The 22,666-nt window shown below is 42.3% G+C and overlaps 1 protein-coding gene across 3 annotated transcripts in view; it reads left to right on the top strand.

Annotated features, from left to right (window-relative positions):
- Positions 1-798: 798 nt before the first annotated feature.
- The window catches only part of PTGDR (prostaglandin D2 receptor), a 34,746-nt gene continuing 12,878 nt past the window's right edge, over positions 799-22,666 (top strand). Inside the window, exons 1-3 of one of the 3 annotated variants that reach the window (XM_032344222.1) lie at positions 799-2,048; positions 8,045-8,308; positions 9,013-10,120. In XM_032344222.1, the coding sequence (XP_032200113.1) occupies positions 1,212-2,048; positions 8,045-8,284 (1,077 nt within the window). In that variant the 5' untranslated portion in view covers positions 799-1,211 and the 3' untranslated portion in view covers positions 8,285-8,308; positions 9,013-10,120. Of the gene's footprint in view, positions 2,049-8,044; positions 8,442-9,012; positions 10,121-22,666 lie in introns of those variants that run through there. The other 2 variants (XR_004285987.1, XM_032344221.1) reach the window with 2 other exon arrangements.

A 22,666-nucleotide genomic window follows, 5' to 3' on the forward strand; every position in this document is an offset into this window, starting at 1 on the left:
GTGTCCGCACTTTTTTTTTTTTAAGATTTATTTATTTGTCAGAGTGAGCACCAGCAGACAGAGTGGCAGGCAGAGGCAGATGGAGAAGCAGGCTCTCGCTGAGCAAGGAGCCCGATGTGGGACTCGATCCCAGGACGCTGGGATCATGACCTGAGCCGAGGGCAGTGGCTTAACCAACTGAGCCACCCAGGCGTCCCTAAGTGTCCGCACGTTACCAATGTTATCCCTACGCCTCAGAAAAGCCAAGCAGGCTGGCTAGGGGTTACTTCTTGAGAAGTTAATCAAGTCCCTCAGGGACACAAAAGCAGTAAGCGGCAGGCAGAAGCAGGACTCGAACCCAGGTCTATATGATAAACAGCGTTAGTGCTCTTAACTATACTCCTCCTACCGTCTACACACAGCCACTGCGATTCATGGTACCCAAGGCTGGCATCTCTTCTCGGTTTTTCCTGGAGCCACTTCCCTAAAATCTAGCCAACCTCTCCAGAGGAGAAGGCATGGAAGCAGGACCGATGGACTCTACAAACACAAGATCCGGGTTCCAGGTCCACTTCCGCCACTTACTGGCTCTGTTATCTTGGGCAAAGAGAACTTTACCACCCGAGGTCTCACTTCCCTCGCGTAATAAGTAAAGATCATTGTTCAGCTCGCACGGACCTGGAGGGCGATGGGCGCTCAGGCTTAAGTATTATGCAAATATGGGTTACCTTTACCCCTCCTTACTCCACGAATTCAAAAGCTCGTGGTTTTTCTCAGCCTCCCCTCCGCGCGCCCCTCACGAGTTCCGCCGCCACCTCCTCCTCACGCCTCTCTCCCCTCCACTCCAGCAGTTTTCTTGCCTAGTAGGGAGGACCCGCCTTGAGTGCTCAAACTCTGGCGATGTTTCTTTCCTTCCGACTCTGGGCACGAAGGTTTGAGTCTCCTGGCGGCCGGCGCGTCAGCCTGGAGATCGTTGCGCTGCTGCCGCGGGATCCGCGATGTCCGTGCGCGGAGCGCACGCGGGCGCGCGGCCTGCCCCGAGAGGCGGGGTGTGACCGGAGGGTTTAGATAGGAGGCGCCGACGGTGAGGAACACCCTCGCTTCCGTGGAGCTGCCTCTGCAGCGCAGCCTCCCGTCCGGAGCCGCGCGCGGAGCTGCGAGGGGTTCCCACACGCAGACGCCGGGGCCCTGGCCCTCCCGCAGCCTCGCTCCTGTCCGCCGCGCTGCCCGCCATGCGGCCGCCGCCCTACCGCTGTCACAACACCACCTCGGTGGAGAAGGGCAACTCGGCGACAATGGGCGGGGTGCTCTTCAGCGCGGGCCTCCTGGGCAACCTGCTGGCCCTCGGGCTGCTGGCGCGCTCGGGGCTGGGGTCGTGCCCGCCGCGCCCGCCGCCCTCGGTCTTCTACGTGCTGGTGTGCGGCCTGACGATCACAGACTTGCTGGGCAAATCCCTCGTGAGCCCCTTCGTGCTGGCCGCCTACGCGCAGAACCGGAGCCTGTGGGGACTGGCGCCCGCGTCGGGCAGCTCCCTGTGCCAAGCCTACGCCTTCTTCATGTCCTTCTTTGGGCTTGCCTCGACGCTGCAGCTCCTGGCCATGGCCCTGGAGTGCTGGCTGTCCTTGGGACACCCCTTTTTCTACCGACGGCACATCACCCTGCGCCGCGGCGCGCTCGTGGCGCCGGTCGTGGGCGCCTTCTGTCTGGCTTTCTGCGCGCTGCCCTTCGTGGGCTTCGGGAAGTTCGTGCAGTACTGTCCCGGCACCTGGTGCTTCATCCAGATGGTGCACGAGGAGCGTTCGTTGTCTGTGCTGGGCTACTCGGTGCTCTACGCCAGCCTCATGGCGCTGCTGGTCCTCGCCATCGTGCTGTGCAACTTGAGCGCCATGCGCAACCTCTACGAGATGCACCGGCGGCTGCGGCGGCGCCCGCGCTGCGGCACTCCGGGCCGCGTCGAGCCGGGGCCCTACGACCGGGAGGCGGCCGCGCAGCCCCTGGAGGAGCTGGACCACCTGCTGCTGCTGGCCCTCATGACCGTGCTTTTCACTATGTGCTCCCTGCCTTTAATAGTGAGTCCCTTCACGCCGACGCTGCGGGGGCACTGGAGCGCGGCCGGGCGGGAGGGAAGGGTGGAGCGTGTCGGACGCCGCGCAAGAGGAGCTGTGCCCTCGGCCGCGACGGTTTGTAGTGGTGCTCCCCAGATCCGGTTCCTTCCACATCCCCGACGACATAGAACAGAATTTGTTGAGCCCGAACAGGGAAGGGGAAGACCAAGGCTGATGGTGTCTTCCTAGCCCCGCAAAATTTCTCCGGTTAGCAGCACCCCCCCTCTCTTCTTCTCTCTGGGAAGATCTCGGGGTCTTTTTTGCGCTTCAGAGCTTGGTTCCTCCTTGGCAGTAAGAGTCCTTTCTTTCCCGGTGGCTAGGTAATGTTTTATTTCTTAGACCCGCCTATGATTTCAAAGGCATCAGATATGGGCTAAGGTACCTGGTAGTTTTCCCCCAGGTGTCGAAGTGGCAAGAGAGTAAGGGAATGTGTGATCATGCCAGGGCGATTCGCACCGGTGACGACAGACTAAAGATAGATTTAGTTTTAAACAGTCTTACGGAAACTTTGAGGAGTGGCGGCCGCTGTTCCTGGTGCTGCCGCCGTGGAGGATGGTGGCGGTATGGGCAGAGAGGCTGTTTGGACAAGCAGGTGTGTAGGTACGGTTCAGCCAGGGGTTTCGTTTTGATAACCTGCCTTGACAGGTCTTGTGCCTGTCTCGTCTAGCGAGGTGACATGAAAGTCATTATCTCGGGTTTCAGTTTACAAACGGGGGTGGTGGTGGAGATTGAATTACCGAGGCGTTATGAAGGCATCTCCCGCTGGCGTCCAGGCAAAGACTTCTGGCAGCCGCTGATGCTGAGAAGTCTTTTTGAGGGTTGCTCCTCTCCCCCAGCCCCAGTGTGCTTGTGCAGCATGAACAACATTTAAATAAATTCATTGCCAGTTCAGCGCCTTTGAACACTGAGACTTCTGTGAATAGAAATGTTAAGTTTCTTATGAGATGCGGATGCAGGGGCTTGATCCCAGGATCCTGAGATGATGACCTGAGCTGAAGGCAGAGGCTTAACCCACTGAGTCACCCAGGTGCCCCAGGATTCTTATTTTTAACAAGTTCCCAGGTGAGGTAAAAAGCTGCTGGTCCAGGGATCTAATCTTGGCAAACCACAGCCCACAGTTCAAATTCATCCTACTAATGTTTTTGTATAGTGAATGAAATTAAGAATAGTTTTGGCAAATGAATTGATTTTGCAATCAATTTGATGATAGTGTGCAGGAACAGGAACTCTAAGCCCCAATTAACTCAAATACTATTTCAAGAAAAAAAAAAAAGATTTTGGTTTTTCTCCATAGTAGATATGAATTACCCCCAAAAGTACTTAATCAGTTTTTTAAAGATTTTATATATTTATTTGTCAGAGAGAGAGAGTGCGAGCACAGGCAGCAGAATGGCAGGCGGAGTCTGAGGGAGATGGGAGATGTGGGACTCCATCCCAGGACACTGGGATCATGACCCAAGACAAAAGCAGTTGCTTAACCAACTGAGCCACCCAGGCATCCCAAAAGTGCTTAATTATTATTACATTTTAAATTTCATCAATGAAAGTTGTGGAAATGTGTTTTTGCTCTTGTTATAAAAGTACCTACCAAATATTCACCATTTGCCCCTTGATCTATAAAACTTAAAATATTTGCTCTTGGGCTCTTTACAGAGAATGTTTGCAGACCTCTGCTCTAAACTCATAGCCTTACTTACCTATGCTGTGAAAAAGCAGACAGTAGCCAAATGCATGGATATTATGTCCTCAGTTTGAATGTCTTAGTGATAATAATGCAGAAAAGAACATAATAGAGCATAATACAAGAACATTGCATTTGGACATGTCTCTCAGGGGACTTGAATAACTAACTTATAGGGAATTGCGAAGATGGAAGGAAATAATGGATTTGAAAATGATTTTATAAAGAACTATAACATTCCAAAGATATGCAATGCAGATAGCATTCTTCACAGGAACTATAACTTTCAGAAAGGATAATGGCTTTAACATAATACATGGGTTTGAATTAGCCTTTCTCCCTTATTAACTGTGACGGTGACTCATTTATCTTTTCTAAACTCAGTTTTATTTATTTTTTTTAAAGATTTATTTATTTGACAGAGAGTGAGACAGCGAAAGAGGGAACACAAGCAGGGGGAGTGGGAGAGGGAGAAGCAGGCTCCTCGCTGAGGCTATGTATGAAGGGAGAAAAGAACCTTAAAAAGAAACCTTGCTCATAGCATGAATATTGTATTTCATTAAGCTAATAAAAAGTGTGTTGAGGGTTGATTTTTTAAAATTAATTTTGCTATAATGCTGCATTAGAGCAAGATACTTCCCCAAATTGAATTTTCAAGTTTCCACCTTGAAAACTTTCTCAGGAAGAAAATACAAAGAATATGGGATCAGCTTTAGAAGCTGTTTGCAGTACGTTCTCTAATGCATAAAACGTATTTTCATCAAAATTAATTTTACCTTAGAGACCTACAATGTATTGGAGGTTGGTAGGGGAGAGGGGACAGATGAGAGAGGGATCTAATGATAAATTGGACATAATAGCTTGAGAGGTTGACAAGCCAGGAGAAGATAAGTATGGGCTTGTGTAATTGCATATATCCAGTCCATGGAGTCAGAGATGTGATAGAGGACATCCTGCATGTTTTGAGATGACTCATGTATGTATTTCATTCAGGTGGACAAAAAGAATGGGTGGGATGCTCCTTTCAAAGGAGGTATAGAGGTATGTAAGGGATGGTGGGCAAGCCATGGGCCCAGGGAAAAGGGTTGAAACTGGATTTCAACCAGAGCAACTAGAGCAGAAGATGAAGTCTAGGGTGTTGTGATGGATAAACTGGGTGGAAGGGGCATTAGAATCCAGAGAACTCTCCTCAGCAGGGATGTCCAGCTGCATGAGTCTCAAGCAAATTGACAATAGCAACATTTTTTCATGGACTCTCAGATCCAATAGAGGGAGCTCTTCTCACACCAATTCCCCGTGTGAATTGAACTACTTTAAACAGGTGGGGTGTATATTCTGAGGTTATTTACTAATCTAGCCATCTTTTATAGGAGCAGTTTATAAAGTATGTTCTAGAGGATAGTACTGAGCAACAGAGGTTTTTTGAAAGTCTAAATTATGTTCACATTGATACCTTTTTCAGAATTAATAGATTATGTACTTAGGTCACTGTCATAAATGAATTAATTTCTGTCGTTTTTAGTAAACTCTAAAAATAAAAATAAAATCAAAAAGTCAGGTGTAGAACAATACATTTCTAATATAAATCAGGTGACTTGAAAATACAGATAACCTAATTATATGCAATAGAATTGACATGGATATATAGTGCATAGAAATAAAATGATTCTAGTTATGTAGGTGTCATTTCACTACTCCGATCCCAACTAATCAAGTATTCTGAAATAGTTGGAATTGTTTTAGGCTCCCCTCCACTTTCAAGAGGAAGGAGCAAATGTAAAAACAAACTTATATGAAGTATTTGCTTTTTAAATCAGCTCTAGTGTAGAGCCTATCGTCAATTAATCAAATTCAACTGGTACCTACAATGTTCAAGACACTATAGTTCATTGTGGCTATGTAAAATAAATAAAAAATCACATCTGCCCACCAAAGCTGAATACTGGGTGAGGGATGGAGTGATTGGGGCCATAAGAGAGTTTAGAGGAGAAAAGGTGTCACTACTAATTGATAAAATAGCAAATTTTGAGTTCTTATTATGTGCTAGGACCTGTTGTCAAGGACTTACTCATACCATCTTATTCAGACTTTCAACAGTTACGAAAGTAAGATAGGTACAGTTTTCCCTGTTGTGTAGATGAGGAAATGGGATAACTTGCCCAATTTCACACAGCTGGTTAGAGGATTTCATCCAACCCTATAGTCAGACTCTAAAGCTAATGGGCTTAGCCACTACCTCAAAGAGGCTTTGAAGGGCATAGTATTTGAGACAGACCTTGAAAGGAGCAAGGATTTGGGCATGTAAAATCCAAAAGATTTTTTTTTTTTTTTTAAGATTTTATTTATTTATTTATTTGACAGAGAGAAATCACAGGTAGATGGAGAGGCAGGCAGAGAGAGAGAGGGAAGCAGGCTCCCTGCTGAGCAGAGAGCCCGATGCGGGACTCGATCCCAGGACCCTGAGATCATGACCTGAGCCAAAGGCAGCGGCTTAACCCACTGAGCCACCCAGGCGCCCTAAAATCCAAAAGATTTTAAAGTAAAATGTTCAGTTTCTACATCTGTGAAATGGAGATAACAATCATCCTTACTTCAGAGGATTTTTGTGAGGGTGAAAAGAAGTTTTTAAAATAAAATGCTCAGAGCAGTGCCTGGATATAGTAAGCTCTACATGGGCACTAGCCATTATTATTAGTAATATAATCAATGATGATGGGAGAGGGCATTCAGATATGAATACATATTTTTTTTAAGATTTTATATATTTGAGAAAGAGTGTGTGAACAAAATGGGGGGAGCTGCAAAGGGAAAGGGAAAGAGACAAGCAGATTCCATGCTGATGGGAAACACAACACGGGGCTCAGTCCTAGGACCTTGAGATCATGACCTGCACCCAAGTCAGAGGCCCAACTGGGCCACCCAGGTACCCCATGAGTATATCTTCTTAATGGGAATGAGATGGGAATATCTGAGCCTACTGAAATGCTCTATAAAAATGAGAGCACAAGGTAAGGAACAATTATGGGAAAACACATCTCATATTCCTTAACTGCCCCAAAGGGGTCTGGTCTGGGCAGTTATTCATATGCCCTTCCACAGATGTTGAGTTTATATATTTTCTGTCCCATTAGAGCCCATTTTGTCCCATTATGGATTTAGAATCTCAGTAAGCATGGGGAACGGAATAGTTGGCCTCCAACAGAGTGGGAGGCAACTGTAGTTTTAATTGAAGTGTTTGCCATTTTTGGCTCTGTGGCAGGTAAAGCCATGGGAGAGGGCAGTTTGTATGGCTCCAAGGAGGCCAGACACCTTAGGGAGGATCAAGACAATAGGGGCAGTCAGGCACAAATAAGTGGGCTTATATTTCTGTATGTGTGTGTATGTGTGTATGTGTTCTAGTTTGAAAAGAGGGTGTCAATCGCAGAAAGGTAACCATTATTCTAAGAATAAGTAATTCACAGGAGTCAAACAGGTCCTTTTATAAGTCTCCTCCAATCTTACTGGAGTATTTCCTGTCTCCTTATGTTGACTAAAAGTTTCTGTATCATTGTTGTCTCCGTAACACGTGACATTCACAAGTAAGGCTTATTTCTGGGCTAATAAGAAGACAGGAAGCAGGCAGAAGAGAGAAAGGAGAATGGAAGAAAAGAAAACCCCTGTGTTTTGGCCCTGTTTGTAAAAGGTTAGGTAGACTGGGGCACCTGAGTCAGTGAAGCCTCTGCCTTTGGCTCGGGTCATGGTCTGGAGATCCTGGGATTGAGCACGACTTCGACTTCCGGGGGCGGCAGGGGAGTGTGTGTGGGGGGTCCTTGCTTAGCGGGAGGCCTGCTTCTCCCTCTGCCTGCTGCTCTCCCTGCTTGTGTGTGCACGCTCTCTCTCTCTCTCTCTGACAAATAAATAAATAAATAAAATCTTAAAAAAAAAATTCAGTGGACTGGATATGCCCCACCTCAGCTCTTCCTCTGCGTGGCGGGGACCTGGACACTTCAGGCCTGCAGCATCACAGCAGGCGGAACGGAACAGCCTCCAGGGCCTGAGACCAGGGCTCCCAGGAGTACCTCCCTTCTACTCCCCTTCAGCTCAGCCCTACATCTGCTGGCCGCCTCACTCACCCCTGTCACTGCAGTAGATTTTGCGGCTAATACATCTATCCAAGATGAATCTTCCAAACCAAGTTGCCATGTTCATACAAAATTAATGTTTTTAAAGTAAGGTTAAGTGCATTTATTTCTTCCAACAGCCTTTCAATATCATAATGGGATGTTTTTCTTTAAAACAGTATCGTGCTTACTATGGAGCATTTAAAACTGTCCATGAGATAGATGGAAACTCTGAAGAAATGGAAGACCTCCGAGCCTTGCGTTTTCTGTCTGTAATCTCCATTGTGGACCCTTGGATTTTCATAATTTTCAGAACATCAGTATTTCGGATGTTTTTTCACAAGATTTTCATAAGGCCTCTTACGTACAGAAATTGGCCCAACAATTCCTGCCGAACTAACATGGAGTCCAGTCTGTGACACTGTTTTACTACCCAGTCTCCGGTAAGCTGAGGAATATGTTACATTTTCTGTCAAACAACCACGTTTAAAGAAAAAAACTTTAAAAATTTAAGTTATGTCCTATAACAAAACATCGAAATGTATTTTCAAAACTATATGATAACATCTTTAACAATGTGTGTTCACTTTCTGTTCATGAGCCATTCCAGTAGAAGTTTTCGAATTCTAAACAGCAACTACAATTTCACATACTGTAACTAGTGTTAAAAGTCTCAAAGTGATGACATTAATTGTCCAATGTTTGTGCTTGGTGTCCCTAATTTTTTAGAGACGTCTAGAGACCTCAGGGTCTTTATTCAAATCCAAAAGAAACACCACTGTTTACAATTATGTGATATGTGTTCTTAAAATTTCTTACCCTATTCATTTTTACTGAAACCTGATTTGTTTATTCTGTATGACAATAGCCTGAATTATAGATGCTCCACAGAGAAGTGAGGTGGGGAACACAGCCAGGTCAAAGTTTGGAGAGACTTTCCCAGCCACCCTCTGGAGGCTCATGTAGGGAGGAGATCCATAAACAAGTAGACACAAGGCAGGGTGTGACTACAGCCCAGAGAAGAAAAATTAGTTTTTCCTCTTTTGGAGTCTAGCTTCTTGGGTGTTAAGGTATCAAAATTTGGGAGTGGGTTACAAAATGTTCTAATTTCTGGAAACTTCATTTTATAAGTTTATCATATTGACAGATCCTTTGCAGGAGGGATCTATGCTTCTTTGAAATACAGGGATGTATGACTTACCAGAGAATCATGTTTACTGCGTTTGGCTGCGTGAGGCAACAGGGTATTCAACACAGAGTAAAGCCCACCCAGGACTCAGTCAACCTCATTCGAGGGTAGGTGGTAACAACAACCTTAACATCTACCTATTAACAGCCATATTCTGCTCTTTGTGGAAACTGTGAGATCATGTTGAGGTTCCTGAGAGCTGTGCTTTCAAACCTAGAGCAGGATGTGGCTCAAATGGAGCACAACCAAGCACTTTAATCGTACATTTACATGTTTACAAAGGTTTACAACACTATGGCCAAAAGGGAGAAGAGGGGAAAATACAGCTGCAGCTAATAAACCAAACAAGAAACTCTAAGCCCAGTTTGTAGGTAAGAACTTCCACCTTTGGTAAAAGAACATATGGGGAATATTAGTTTTCATCCGCTCTGGGGTCCCTTTGTACTCCAACACACTCAGACTCTGAGCTGGAGAGCTGGTACATTTGAATAGTCCCAGGACCCCTACTCAGCCATCCCTTCCAAAGATAAGAATATTTGCCTTATTTCCAGCTTAGCAGCAACCCCACTGAAAACCCCAGAGAGCAAACCTCTGGTTTGTCTCAGAAATATATTAACTTGGATATATGTGTGTGTGTGTTTGTGTGTGGCATAGCAAAACTGTGAAATGGCCAAATCAGGAATATACAAGCTGTAATTTAGAGTATCACATGATAAAAAGTGCATTTGTTTTCAAGTTTAACTTTCACTTGTATATTTAATGTGTAAATATAATATGTGTTGTATTGTCAGAGGAAGTACCCCTTTTTGTGTGTGTTTTCCTTTTGGAAGGTTAACTATGGTAACTATCAAGCTATCAAATGAATCAATAAAAACAATTTTATAGTATTGCGCAGAGGAAGTTTCTTTAAATGAAAGAAACGTGTTTAGCTTTCTTTTCTGAATGAACAGTTGCCAGTAGTATTTCATTCTCTAGCGGCTTAACAGTGTGAATTTTTAATGTGTGAACTTTTATATGCTCTTCTATTCACATTTCTATTACTCTAAACAAAGCTACTCTAAAGAGTAGCTTTATCCAGGGAACTTAGTGATCCTTTTTTTTTTTTTTTTTAAGATTTTATTCATCTTATTTGTCAGACAGAGCACAGACAGGGGAGCAGCAGGCAGAAGGAGAAGAAGGCTCCCCACCGAGCAGTGAGCCCAATATGGGACCCAATCCCAGGACCCTGGGATCATGACCTGAGCCAAAGGCAGACGCTCAACGGATGAGCCACCCAGGCATCCTTTGGTGATCCTTTCTGATAAATACAAAATGTAGATTATACCATCCTGATGAAATCCATGTGAAGTTAGAAGTCAACTCTTCAATGGTCTTTTAAGTCTTTTCATTTATTCATTAGATCATTAAATATGTCTTCATTGACTCATACCTTGTACCAGGCAATTGGTTAGGGGCCGAGGAAAAGAATACATAAGATGCAGCCCTGGCCCGGGAGTTTCTCGTTGTCGAGTCAGGGGGACACACAGCATAAGCGGTTATAGCAGAGTCCAGGAGTCCAGGAGTAGATGTGCACACACAGTCCACAGAAGAGGAGGTGTGAACTAATGGTTGTGTGGAGGATATCAAGAGAACTTTACAGTAACAGGATGCTTAAGTAAATTATTGAAAACAAGTAGCAAGTTTGACTCTAGCCGAAACACCCCAGGAAAGAGTTTTTTAAAAGGAGAACTACATATGTTTAATAATGTAGAAAAATTTCCAGTCTAATCAAAGAAATGCACAACTAAAATCAAATTATCAAAGACAAAACCCCCCGAGTTTATGAGCCTCAATGAGAGAGAGGCTGTTTTGAAGGAAGAGGAACATGACTGGTGAGTTTATAAATTTGACCACCTTTTCTGGATAGCAACCCAACAGCATGTAACAAGAATCTAAGTGTTCTGTTCTACCATTCCGGTAATCCCACTCTAGAATTTTCTAGAATAATCAGAGGAGCTGTCTTAGTTATGGGCTAAACTCTTCTTTGTAGCATTATGTATTATAGGAAAAATATGAAAAGGAAACCATCTAAAGACGAACAAGGATTAAAACAAACTTCAGAAATACTATACAGTTGGTCTTTAAACAAGACAAGTTTAAACTGTCAAGTCCACTGATTTGTGGATTTCTTTTCAACAAATATATTGGAAAATTGTTTGGATATTTGCAACAATTTGGAAAAAGTCACTGACGAACTATGTAGACTAGACATACAAAAAAATTTAAGAAAAAGTTATTATTGTAAGAATACAGTATATAACATATAATATACAATATAAGTGTTAATTGACTCTTCAGGTTATCTGTAAGGCTTCCAGTCAGCAGTAGGGTATTCATAGCTAGGTTTTGGGGAGTCAAAATTTACACGTGAGTTTTTGACTATAGGGGCGGAGCTGGTGTCCCTAACTCACAGTGTTCAAGGATCCATTGCTAACACACACACAAACACGAGAATTATGTAGCCATTAAAAAAAAGATGTTTTCAAATAATTTATACAAGTTGAGAAAGAATCTTACAATGTAATATTAGATGAATAAAGCACAATACAAACTTTTAAGGTATGATCCATAAATATATATGCATAGAAAATACCTGGAAAAAATCAATCAAAGAATCAGAAGTGTGTGGGCTGCCTGGGTGGCTCAGTTGGTTAAGCAGCTGCCTTCAGCTCAGGTCATGATCTCAGGGTCCTGGGATCCAGCCCCACATTGGGCTCCCTGCTCAGTGGAGAGCCTGCTTCTCTCTCTCCTCTGCCTGCTGCTCTGCCTACTTGTACTCTCTATCTCTGTGTCAAATAAATAAAACCTTAAAAAAAAAAAAGAATCAGAATTTGAAGCACAGTTAACCTTTTAATACAGACTTTCCCATAATTCTTTGCATTTTCCAAGTTTTAAATTAAGTCCATGTTTCTTTTACATAAAATTATTTTTTAAAAGAATGACTAGAAATTAGCCAAGCAACCATAGGGGAAAGACATGAAGGAAGGAAAGGCTTTCTAGTTTAAAGGAATAGTATGTACAAAGCCATTAGGACATGTCCAGGCTTACTTAGTAGCTCCATTTGGCAGAAGCTTGGGAATGGTGAGCAAAGGTGGCCAAAAAGCTGAAAAGAGAGACAGGTTTCTCATAGCATATAGAATGGTGAGTGCAGTGGTGGAAGGTTGGAGACTTGGAAGCCAGTGTGCAAACAGACTGGAATTTGAGGAAGATTGTGCTGGTGACATGAACTGTGGGCGGGACAGGAGGGGCACCAGGTGGAGGGGAGAAGGTGCGCTGGAGCCCCATGCAGTTGTGCAGTCCGTGCACTAGACCAGGGCGCTGGCTAAGTGAGCGGGACTGAAATAGAGCCCAGCCCTGCTCACCTGGCTGAGGGCTACTTCAGTTCAGAGGAATGGGCCCCTTTTTATGATCTTTCTACTTGGAGGGGCACAGAGACCCACATACGCAGGCCCGGGAGTGCCCAGCTGCAAGGGAGGGAAGCAGGTGAGGAGGAGCTGAACTCAGGCAGTGGGAAGGGAGATGTGATTCATACAGCGTTTTAGTAGGTAGAGCTGACGGGAAGGATTCCCATTTATGATTCAGTCAGGCCTTTTGTTTCTCTTTCAGTTGCATATATTTGGCCATTTTCTGCTTCTTTATTTCAGTACACTCAAGAACAGTTAGGAAAGGGGGAAATTCTGAGAAAAGTCCTTCTCCCTACTTTTTTTTTATTACATTGCCAGTTCTCTGGAACAGAGGGTGGCAACCACTGATTCCAGTGAAGTTGCTGGATTACCTGTGGCTTTTAATTACATACTACCCAGCCAAGATAATACATGGCCACCTATTAGGATGGTTAATTTAGTTCCAGTAATCTGTGAAAGGCTGACTGGGCCAGGTATTCTTGAAACTTTATCCCCTAAAGAAAGAGTCCCACAAACAGTAAACACTTGGATCACCCCAGGCACTCACTAGCCACACAGCCTGTTTGCACCTTTGACTGAAGATCTCTGTGTTCCAGACCAGTGCTGCTCAGCGTCAGCACCTCCTGGAATGTGTCCAGCCCCACCTCAGACTTACTGAATCAGAGTCTCTTGGGGTGGGCCCAGCAAACTGTGTCTTCACATGCCCTTCGCGTGATCAAGTTTGTGAACCTCTGCTCCATGCAAAAAGGAGAGAACAACAAAAATCTGCAATAGACTCCGTTCCTAATGTTTCTCCAACCTGATTCTCAGATCTTTTCAGCTGCAGCTAATCACTCACACCTGACTCCCAATAGCATTTTTTACTTGGAATGTTCTTAAGGCAGTTACAACATTTCCATACAGGCAGCCATCACTGACCCTTTCATATGCTCACTACCAACGGCATGATAAGACTTTGGCCCACATGTGTTCCTTCGTAGCCTCCTGCAGATGCACGTTGGGTCTCAGGCTAACGGTGGTTCTGTTGTGAAAGAAAACCACGTAAAAGACATTCATTCACAGAAATATTATCAGAGATGATATATAAAGGCAAGCTTTCATTTAGAATTTAATAGTTTTTTAGCTCTGTAGAGAATAGAAATCTCCAATAAAATATGTAAAGCTATTCTTAAACTTTTATAATTTAACTTTTAAAAATATTTTTAAAAACACATCATACATTTCATCTTCCCTTCCAGGCTTTAAAAGGTGGAGGGGGGGCTAGATATTACCTATTTTTCTTTTTTTCCCTTAATAACTGACAGGGACTATAGAAAGGTTAAAAATATTTATTGAATAAAAGGTGCTCTCTCCCATGACTTCTGAAAAACATTAATCATATTCAATAAGAGGCTGCAGTAACTTGGTCAGAGAGCCCTCTATCTGACAGGCATGTACTTGTTCCAGCATATAAGATTTTTCTCATAGGCCATTCAAAGGTGAAAATAATAAATGCAGGAGAAATATTTTTGTTCCGCATTTTCCTACTGCTGCACATTGTGGAAATAAACATGTGTTTTAGTTTTATCCAGGAAATGCAAGCTGTAGTTAACAATGTAAAAAATATAGTAGGCAATCTTAAGATTGTAAAAGCAATTTTGCCTTACAGGTAGACTGTTTTCTGCCCTTTTTTTTTCTTTCTTTCTTTCTTTTAGGATTTTATGTATTTGACAGAAAGAGAGATCATAAGTATGAGAGAGGCAGGCAGAAAGAGAGGGGAAAGCAGGCTCCCCGCCAAGCAGAGTGCCCAATGGAAAGCCCCCATCCCAGGAGCCTGAGACCATGACCTGAGCCAAAGGCTGAGTGAGGCTTAATCCACTGACCCATCCAGGGGTCCCTGTGTGTTTCATTTAATAGGTCTCATGAGTGAGGCTGAAATTGTTGGTTTGGCTATTCCCAGACCTGCCTGCAGGTGGAGTAAAGCTGAGCTCATAGCTAACCGATGGCATATAATTAGGACTTGTCCTCCCTGGCTTTCCGCAACTCTCAAACTTGTTGAAACAAATCAGCAACTCTCACCTGATATCAGCTAGGTGAAGATTCAACCTTCCAGACAATTTTTAAAACTGCATGCACTTGGGAGTCAGTCCAATCTTAAGAATATTTGCAGTGAAGTTGTTCAGAATCCATCATGCTCTGGTTATAGAGTGTATGGAATCAAATAAAGGGAGAATAGGAAATAAACTTGATTTTTCTTTCTTTTGCTACTTAATTGCTAAAACCGAAATAAATTTCATATCAGCACAAAATAGAATATGAAAATACTAAGTGCCAGGCAACGTAATTCATAACGAATTGGGAAGGACTTTTTAAATTTTCCCCAATTTAAAGCCTACCCAGAGACTCTTGATTAGGTTAAGAAGACAAAGAGCAATCAATGATTTACTGATTATGATTGGCACATGAAAAATAAAATGACCCACCAAAACTAAAATGGGACCAAAGATCTATCCTTCAAATGTGAATAAAAATAGTATCAGGCCAAGTAGAATTTAAGGCAGTAAAAGTTTTAAATGGTTAAGTGGTTAAAAAAATCAATTTGGGCCTATAAGGTGCAATCAGTAGTGAATACCTTACAGCATGGACTTATTTTAGCAAAATAATGTGACAATAAAAATACAAAGAAAAAACACTAGAAACATGAGGAATGAAAAAAAAAATCACTGTTGGCATGGATGATTTTCATGCCTCCCTCCCATCAATCAAAGGTAGATCAAAGAGGCAAAAAGAAATTTGTTTAAATATATATTCCTGGGGCCACATAACTCAAAGCTTGAATTTGTATTCGGTAGGAAAAGTATATTCAGGATGGTCTGTTTTTAAGCATAGGCTATGATACAGACTCACAGTTCACTTTTGGGGTCTTAAAGTCATCTCAAGAAAATCATGCGTTGGTTCTCCAGAGTAGCTCATACAGAGAGGTTCAACCAGAAGCTTGTATAACTGAGGAAAATCCATCCCATATGTAAAACTGTGGTGGGCAGAGAACATAAACAGTGTTTGAAACAGGAGCCCCAAATCAAAGTCAGAAGGAACAGAATTTCTGGCTGTTAGATGGTAGTTTGTGATCTAGCTACTTTGTGCACGCAAAATTCTGTGTACTGTGATCTTGGAGGGACGAGTATCTGTCAGGGTTTTGTTGGTTTAATAATAGCTAGCAATTCTCCAAGCTACAATGGACAAGCCAGCTGGTGATTTGTATCACTTGTAGTGGGCATCTTCTAATAGAGGGGCCAGTGATCGCCATCTTGGTGTTTGTGCTTTTGTGTAATCCTTCCCCCTCAAGTGTGACCTGGACCTAGGAACTTGCTTCTAATGAACAGAATACAGCAAAAAAGAACTGGGATGTGAACATCTGGATTAAGTCAACAAAAAAGACTGGCTTTTGCCTTGCTTGTTCTAATGGAAATCAGCTGCCTCGCTGTGAGAGGCTCACAAGGCAAAAAAAGGAGGGAGGTCGCTCAGCCAGCTGCCCACAAGGAGCTGATGCCCCCAGGACAACTCGCCCTCAAGGAAATGAATCCTGCAACCGGCTGAGCATTCTTGGAAGTGCAGCCTTCGGAATTCAGCCTTGAGGTAGTTCCAGTGCCAGCCAACACCTTGACTACAGTCTCGGGAGAGACCCAGAGGACCCAGCTCTGCCCGGTGCCGGGACTACTGACCCACAGAAATGGTGAGAGAAAGTGTTTTCTTAATGCTGCTTAATTTGGGGCTAATTTTTCCAGAAGTTATAAATAACTAATAGAATCATTATTATTAAATTTATGGATCTACCAATGACATAAAAATCCATAGCCTGGGGCGCCTGGCTGGCTTAGTCGGAAGAACATATGACTCTTGATCTTGGGGTTGTGAGTTTGAGCCCATGTTAGGTGTAGAGACTATTTAAAGATAAAAATCTTAAAAAAAGAATACAGAGTGTACTTTATTGATAAATGTGATACATGAAATAGCTTATTTACAAGCCTTGATATATTCGTCTACAAGGAAAATCTCAACAAAAGTAAGAAAGCACGAATTAAACAGTTCATCTTCTCTAATATGTTTTTATTTTAACTTGCAACAAAAACTCTTTAATTACTTGGAAGTTTTTCTTCTTTTGTGTATATCATACATGCTGAGTGGTGCATAAACTTGCACATACAATTTAAATAATAATTACAAAGTGAATATCCACGGGAACACCGTGCAGGTCAAGAATTAGAACATGCCACTACCGGAAGCCCGTGGTGTGCCTTCCCTGATCACAGCTCCAGAGGTAAACACTATTCTGACATTGGGGGTGCCCACGTTTTGGCTTTATTTTACCACCAATGTGTGTATCATATAATATGTGTACTCTCTCGCGCGTCTTTCTCTCTAGCTTAGCCAAATGTCTCGGGTCAGATTCCTCACATGGAAAGGCGAGGAAAGGGATTCAGGTGTATGTGATTGCGGAGCTCGTGGTCTCAGGAGAAAGGTGGGGGAGGGAAGCGGGACAGGGATAGGAGCTAAGCAGGGACGAGGTCTCTGCTTCAGCCTGATCCCCAACAGAGCTCTGGAGCATGGAAAGTATGGTGGTGGTCCCACTGAGATACTTGTGACAGCATGTCATAAAAAGTCTTGGCCTGTGTTTATTAGGGGTGCCCTTTTGGCCAAGGGCAATTGTCCAGAGCAGGGGACAGCTGTGAGCCGTTAGCAACCAATACAGGAGCTGAGGACTGGAGCCCTGGCCTGGGAAAGGGGTTCTGGACAGCACTCATGATATATTCTGTTTGAGATTCAGCCTTGCTCTATGTGTAGCTGCAATTCATACGCTTTCATTGGCAAATAGCATTCTGTTGTATGACTATATCATAAACGCTGTCAGTGAACATTTGGGTTGTTTCCAGATTTACCTATGACAAATAGTACCACTTTGACTATACTTATCATGTATTCTGTTGGACACACTGTGTCAGCATATACCTAGGAGTGGAATGGCAGCATTACAGGGTATGTGTACCTCTGATTTTACTATTTATAAAAGTTGTTTTCCAGTTTACACCACACAACAGCCTTGTGTGGTAGCTCCCATCGCTTTGCTTCTATTTTTGGACTTTATAGGTGTTAGCCATTCTGTTTAGTTTGTAATGGCATCTCATTAAGGATTTAATGTGTTTTCTTTCTTGATAATAATGATGTTTTCATACATTTTTCATATGTACATTTTCATACATTTATTGGCTCTTTGGAAGTTCTCTTTCTTTCTTTTTTAAAAGATTTTATTTATTTGACAGAGATCACAAGTAGGCAGAGGGGCAGGTGGGGGGTGGAGGGGTAGAAAGCAGGCTCCCTGCTGAGCAGAGAGCCCAATGAGGGGCTCGATCCCAGGACCCTGGGATCATGACCTGGCTGAAGGCAGAGGCTTAACCCACTGAGCCACCCAGGCACCCGGAAGTTCTCTTTCTATAAAGTTTTTGTTCAAGTCTTTCACCTAGATTTTTCATAAAATGTCTGTCTTCTCTTACTGAAGATGTCTGACCGACTGATACTTTGTCAGTTCTGTGTGTTGCAAAAATCTCCTTCCATTCTGTAATTGCTCCTTTCAGTATCTTTATGGTGACTTTTAATGAATACAAGTTTTCATTTTATTCAAATCTAGTTTATTAAGCTTTTATCTCATAATTAAGCTTTTTCATGTCTTGTTTGAGAATTTTTTTTTCCTAGCCTAGAATCATGAAATTTTTTTTTATATTATTCTATAAAAGCTTTATAGTTTTATCTTTTACTTTGGGGTTTGTTTGGTGTTTTTAGAGGAGGGGAAGGAGCAGAGGGAGAGGTAGAGAGAGAACCTCAAGCAGGCTCCATGCCCAGCACAGAGCCCTGTACGGGGCTCAATCTCACAACCCTGAGATCAGAACTTGAGCCAAAATCCAGAGTCAGATGTTTAACAAACTGAGCTATCCAGGCACCCTTTTACTTTTAGGTTTTAATCTAACTATAATTTATTTTGCATATGGTATGATGTAGGTAACTAGTTTTGTATTTTTACCATATAAATAATCAGTTGTCTCCAATTGAAATTTTCCTGGAAAGTTCTTTCTTTCCCCATTAACATTAAAGGTCTTATATTGGTCACATAGCAAGTTTCTAGATTTGTATTCCATTTCTGGTCTCTCTGTACTGTTCCAATGGCCTGTTGTCTTAGTTACTATAGATTTATAATACCTGGTTCATTCAGACCTCCCATCTGGTTCTTCTTGAAGCAGGCCCTCCTTTGTGTTTCCATATAAATTTTTAAATAAGTTTTCCAAGTTCCACCAAAACCAAGCAAACAAACAAACAAAAACCTTTTTTAAAAAAAAAATGAGATTATACTGGATCTATTGATCAATTAGGTTTATCTCCCAATTTACTTCGGTCTTCTTCAGTATCTCTTTTTGTTACCTTTGTTAAAGTATAATGTACATGGAGAAAAGTAATCAGATTAAAATCAGATGATGGAATGAATCTTCACAAAGCAGACACAAGTAAGTAACTAGTACTCAGACTAAGAAACAGAATACCATCAGCATTCCAGACCCTTATTGTATGTAAGTGTTGGTGTAAATTGTACACCTGAAACTAATATTACACTGAATGTTAACTAATGGGAATTTAAATAAAAACAAACAAAAAAAGAGAGAGAGAGAGAGAGAGAAAGAAATGTAAATTTGGGGGCCCCCTCCCAGAACTACTGAATCAGAACTGGTGGTAGTAGATCCCAGGAACTTGTGTTACCACAGCCTCTCCAGGAATTCTTTTTTTTTTAATACTAGTATACTTGGCACACTATGTTGCATTAGTTTCAGTGTGCAGCAGTGTTTTCTCTATCCGTTAATGCTCTGTTCCCCACAAGGGGAGCTGCCAGCTGTCACCATACAACACTCTTACAATGCCATTGATTCTGTTTCCTATACTGTGCGCTTTATTCATTCCTGTGGCCAGAGTGCCTGCTACAGTTTGAGAAGCTGGGTTTTTTTTCCCCTTCACTTGGAAAGGTCAGAGATCCGTGAAGCATAGTCGGTGCTGAGTGGCATTTGTGGGAAAGCAGTGACATGTTCAGAGCGGATGCACTGTAATTTGCTTATATTTACAAAGGACACCAGCATGAATCACGCTTTCTGATGATTGTGTAGAGGGGCTAAGCAGCATCAACCACACAGTGCTGGCCAAGGGAGGCTGTTGAGTCTCGATTTCGTACAGGGCCCTCAATCTTCAGAGCTGTCGTTGTAACATTTTACACCATGGGCAGAGAGTAATACACTTCCTCGTATTCAAAACAAAAAATTCAAACAAGCAGTTCGGATTCTTTGATTTCAGTAGATCCACAAAGATGAAAGAAAACGTACTTAAGATACATAAAAGAGTATAGTAAAATGATATAGCTAATTCTTTAGATTCTGGGGTATGTTAAAACCTGAGATTATGGGCCCAAAATATAAGGGTTTCCAAAAATCTCCTCAAATAAGGGATAACCAAACTGTATATCATTGTACTATTTATGCCACAAGTTGTAGAAATAAGTAATAAAATTCACTTAGCATTTGATGATTAAAAAAAAGAAAGAAAGAAAAGAAAAAAAAATCCTAGACCCTCAAAACTCCTTTTTTAGCTACCAACTTCACTCATAAAGGGTAACCACTTTCTTGACTTCTGATATCATATATTAACTTTCTCTGCTTTTGAACTTCATATAAATAGGATCACACAGGATATACTTGGCATTTTTTAAAAAAGATTTTGTTTATTTATTTGAGAGAGATCACAAGTAGGCAGAGGCAAGCAGAGAGAGAGAGGGAAGCAGGCTCCCTGCTGAGCAGAGAGCCTGATGCGGGGCCCAATCCCAGGACCCTGGACCATCATGACCTGAGCCAAAGGCAGAGGCTTTAACCCACTGAGCCACCCAGGTGCCCTATACTTGGCATTTTTCACTCAACATTATGTTTATGAAATCCACCCATATTGTTCGGATAGTTTTGTTCATTCTCATCACTCAAGTGTATATAGTATTCCACAGCATGAATTTACTACACTAGATTAAATCATTCTGTTGTAGATGGACATATGAGTTCTTTCTAACCGGGCCGTTACAAATGGTAATAAACATTCCAGTGCACGTCTTTGGGGAGCGCATGCATGCATTTCTACTAAGGATGTAACTGTGACGTAATCGCTAGGTCATAAAGTTTTATCCTTAGTAAATACTGCCAAGCAGTCTTCCAAAATGGATTGTATCAATTTCTACTTCTACTGCGGTATTTGAAAGTTCTAGTCAATTCACAGGCTCATCAGTTCTTCATATAGCCTATTTCACTTTAGCTGTTCTGGGAACAGTGGTATCATATTGTGGTTTTAATTTGCATATTCCTGATATGCAGCCTTTCATATGTTTATTGGCCTTCCACTAGCCCTCTGTAAAGGCTCTGTGAGGGTCTTTTCCCATTTTATAAGAAGTTATCTGTCTTTTGATTATTGATTTATGAGAGTTTCATCATCTGAATCTATTAAGTTCTTGAGTTCTGCACTTTGGCTGGAGTGTGCCAAAATTTTGTACAGTGTGGAAATTCTAGGTAATCCAGATCTTTTTGGTTCTTAGAATTCAAAATGAGAATTTCAATAATGAACGATACCTGAAGCCATTGTAGGTGTTTTTGTTGATTCTGGCTTCTGGTTCCTCATTTCCTGGTGAGCTTGATCATTATGCTAATGGCCCATATTGCTAAGATTTCTGACACCTAAAATGGGGGCTTCTTCCTCCAGAGAGGAACTGCGTTTGATAAGTACCTGTGGTCGGTTCAAGACTACATTAAACCCATCAGGGCATAATGCTTTTTTGAACCATCCAGGTGAGGTGAATTGGAGTCACAAACCCACAATCCCTACCAGCATGTGCTTGTAACTTCCCTAGGATTGGGTTTTCTTTTATTTACTCCCTCTGCACTATTCAGCATCAAAGTATTTATATTTTTCTGGGGGTGGGGATTAGAGAGGGAAAGACAGGGTTTACTTCTGGTTCATTCTTAATCTGAGGAAATAGCCTTTTGGGATCCTAGCCTTATGGGGGAAGGTTTCCTATGATACTCTCCATCTTTGCCAGAATTTAGACTTGAATTTAGACTTGAATTCTGAACTTGTGGACCCTGAGAGGACATAAAAAATAAAAATCAAGATTTTTTAGTTGGCAGATATTCTCAGAGGCAAAAGCAACATCTGTGTTCTGCTTTTCCCCTCTGAATTTCCATATTCATTTAGATTTTGGCCTGATAAAGCCTTCCTATCTTACCATCTTTTTCATGTTCTTCAGATTCTGAAATCCTTGCACATTTTTTAGTTGTTTTCATCTGGAGTATTAGCCTGAATATTCTAGCCTGCTTACCCAAAATAAGACTTTTTTTTTTTTTTTAAGATTTTATTTATTTATTTGACAGAGAGAGATCACAAGCAGGCAGAGAGAGAGAGGAGGAAGGAGGAAGCAGGCTCCCTGCTGAGCAGAGAGCCCAATGCGGGGCTTGATCCCAGGACTCTGAGATCATGACCTGAGCCGAAGGCAGCAGCTTAACCCACTGAGCCACCCAGGTGCCACCCCAAAATAAGACTTTTTGAAGTTTTCAGGCTATCAAACAACTCTGGGAAGAGGAAGGGAATCTCTTAAATGAGATCACTAAAATAGTTCAATAAATAATTAAAACAAGATCCATTAATATAAAAAAATATATAGGATGTAGTCAGTTCTGCATGTTAAAGGTAAATCTATAGCAACAAATAATTTTAATATTTACAAAGGGGAAAAGAATTGCATTATTTGTAATTTTAGAAAAGAATCCAAATCCTAAGCAAAGTGGAATTTAAAAATGATAAAGATAAATAAAGGATAAAAAATATATGTAAGTAAGGATGCCTGGGTGGCTCAGTTGGTTGGACGACTGCCTTCGGCTCAGGTCATGATCCTGGAGTCCCAGGATCGAGTCCCGCATCGGGCTCCCAGCTCCACGGGAGTCTGCTTCTCTCTCTGACCTTCTCCTCGCTCATGCTCTCTCTCAAATAAGTAAATAAAAAATCTTTAAAATATATATATATGTAAGTAAACTAAAAGCTGATTCTTTGGCAGTGAAGAAAGAGGTAAGAAA

Source organism: Mustela erminea, chromosome 5 (genome assembly GCF_009829155.1).
Source record: "Mustela erminea isolate mMusErm1 chromosome 5, mMusErm1.Pri, whole genome shotgun sequence".
Classification (NCBI taxonomy): domain Eukaryota; kingdom Metazoa; phylum Chordata; class Mammalia; order Carnivora; family Mustelidae; genus Mustela; species Mustela erminea.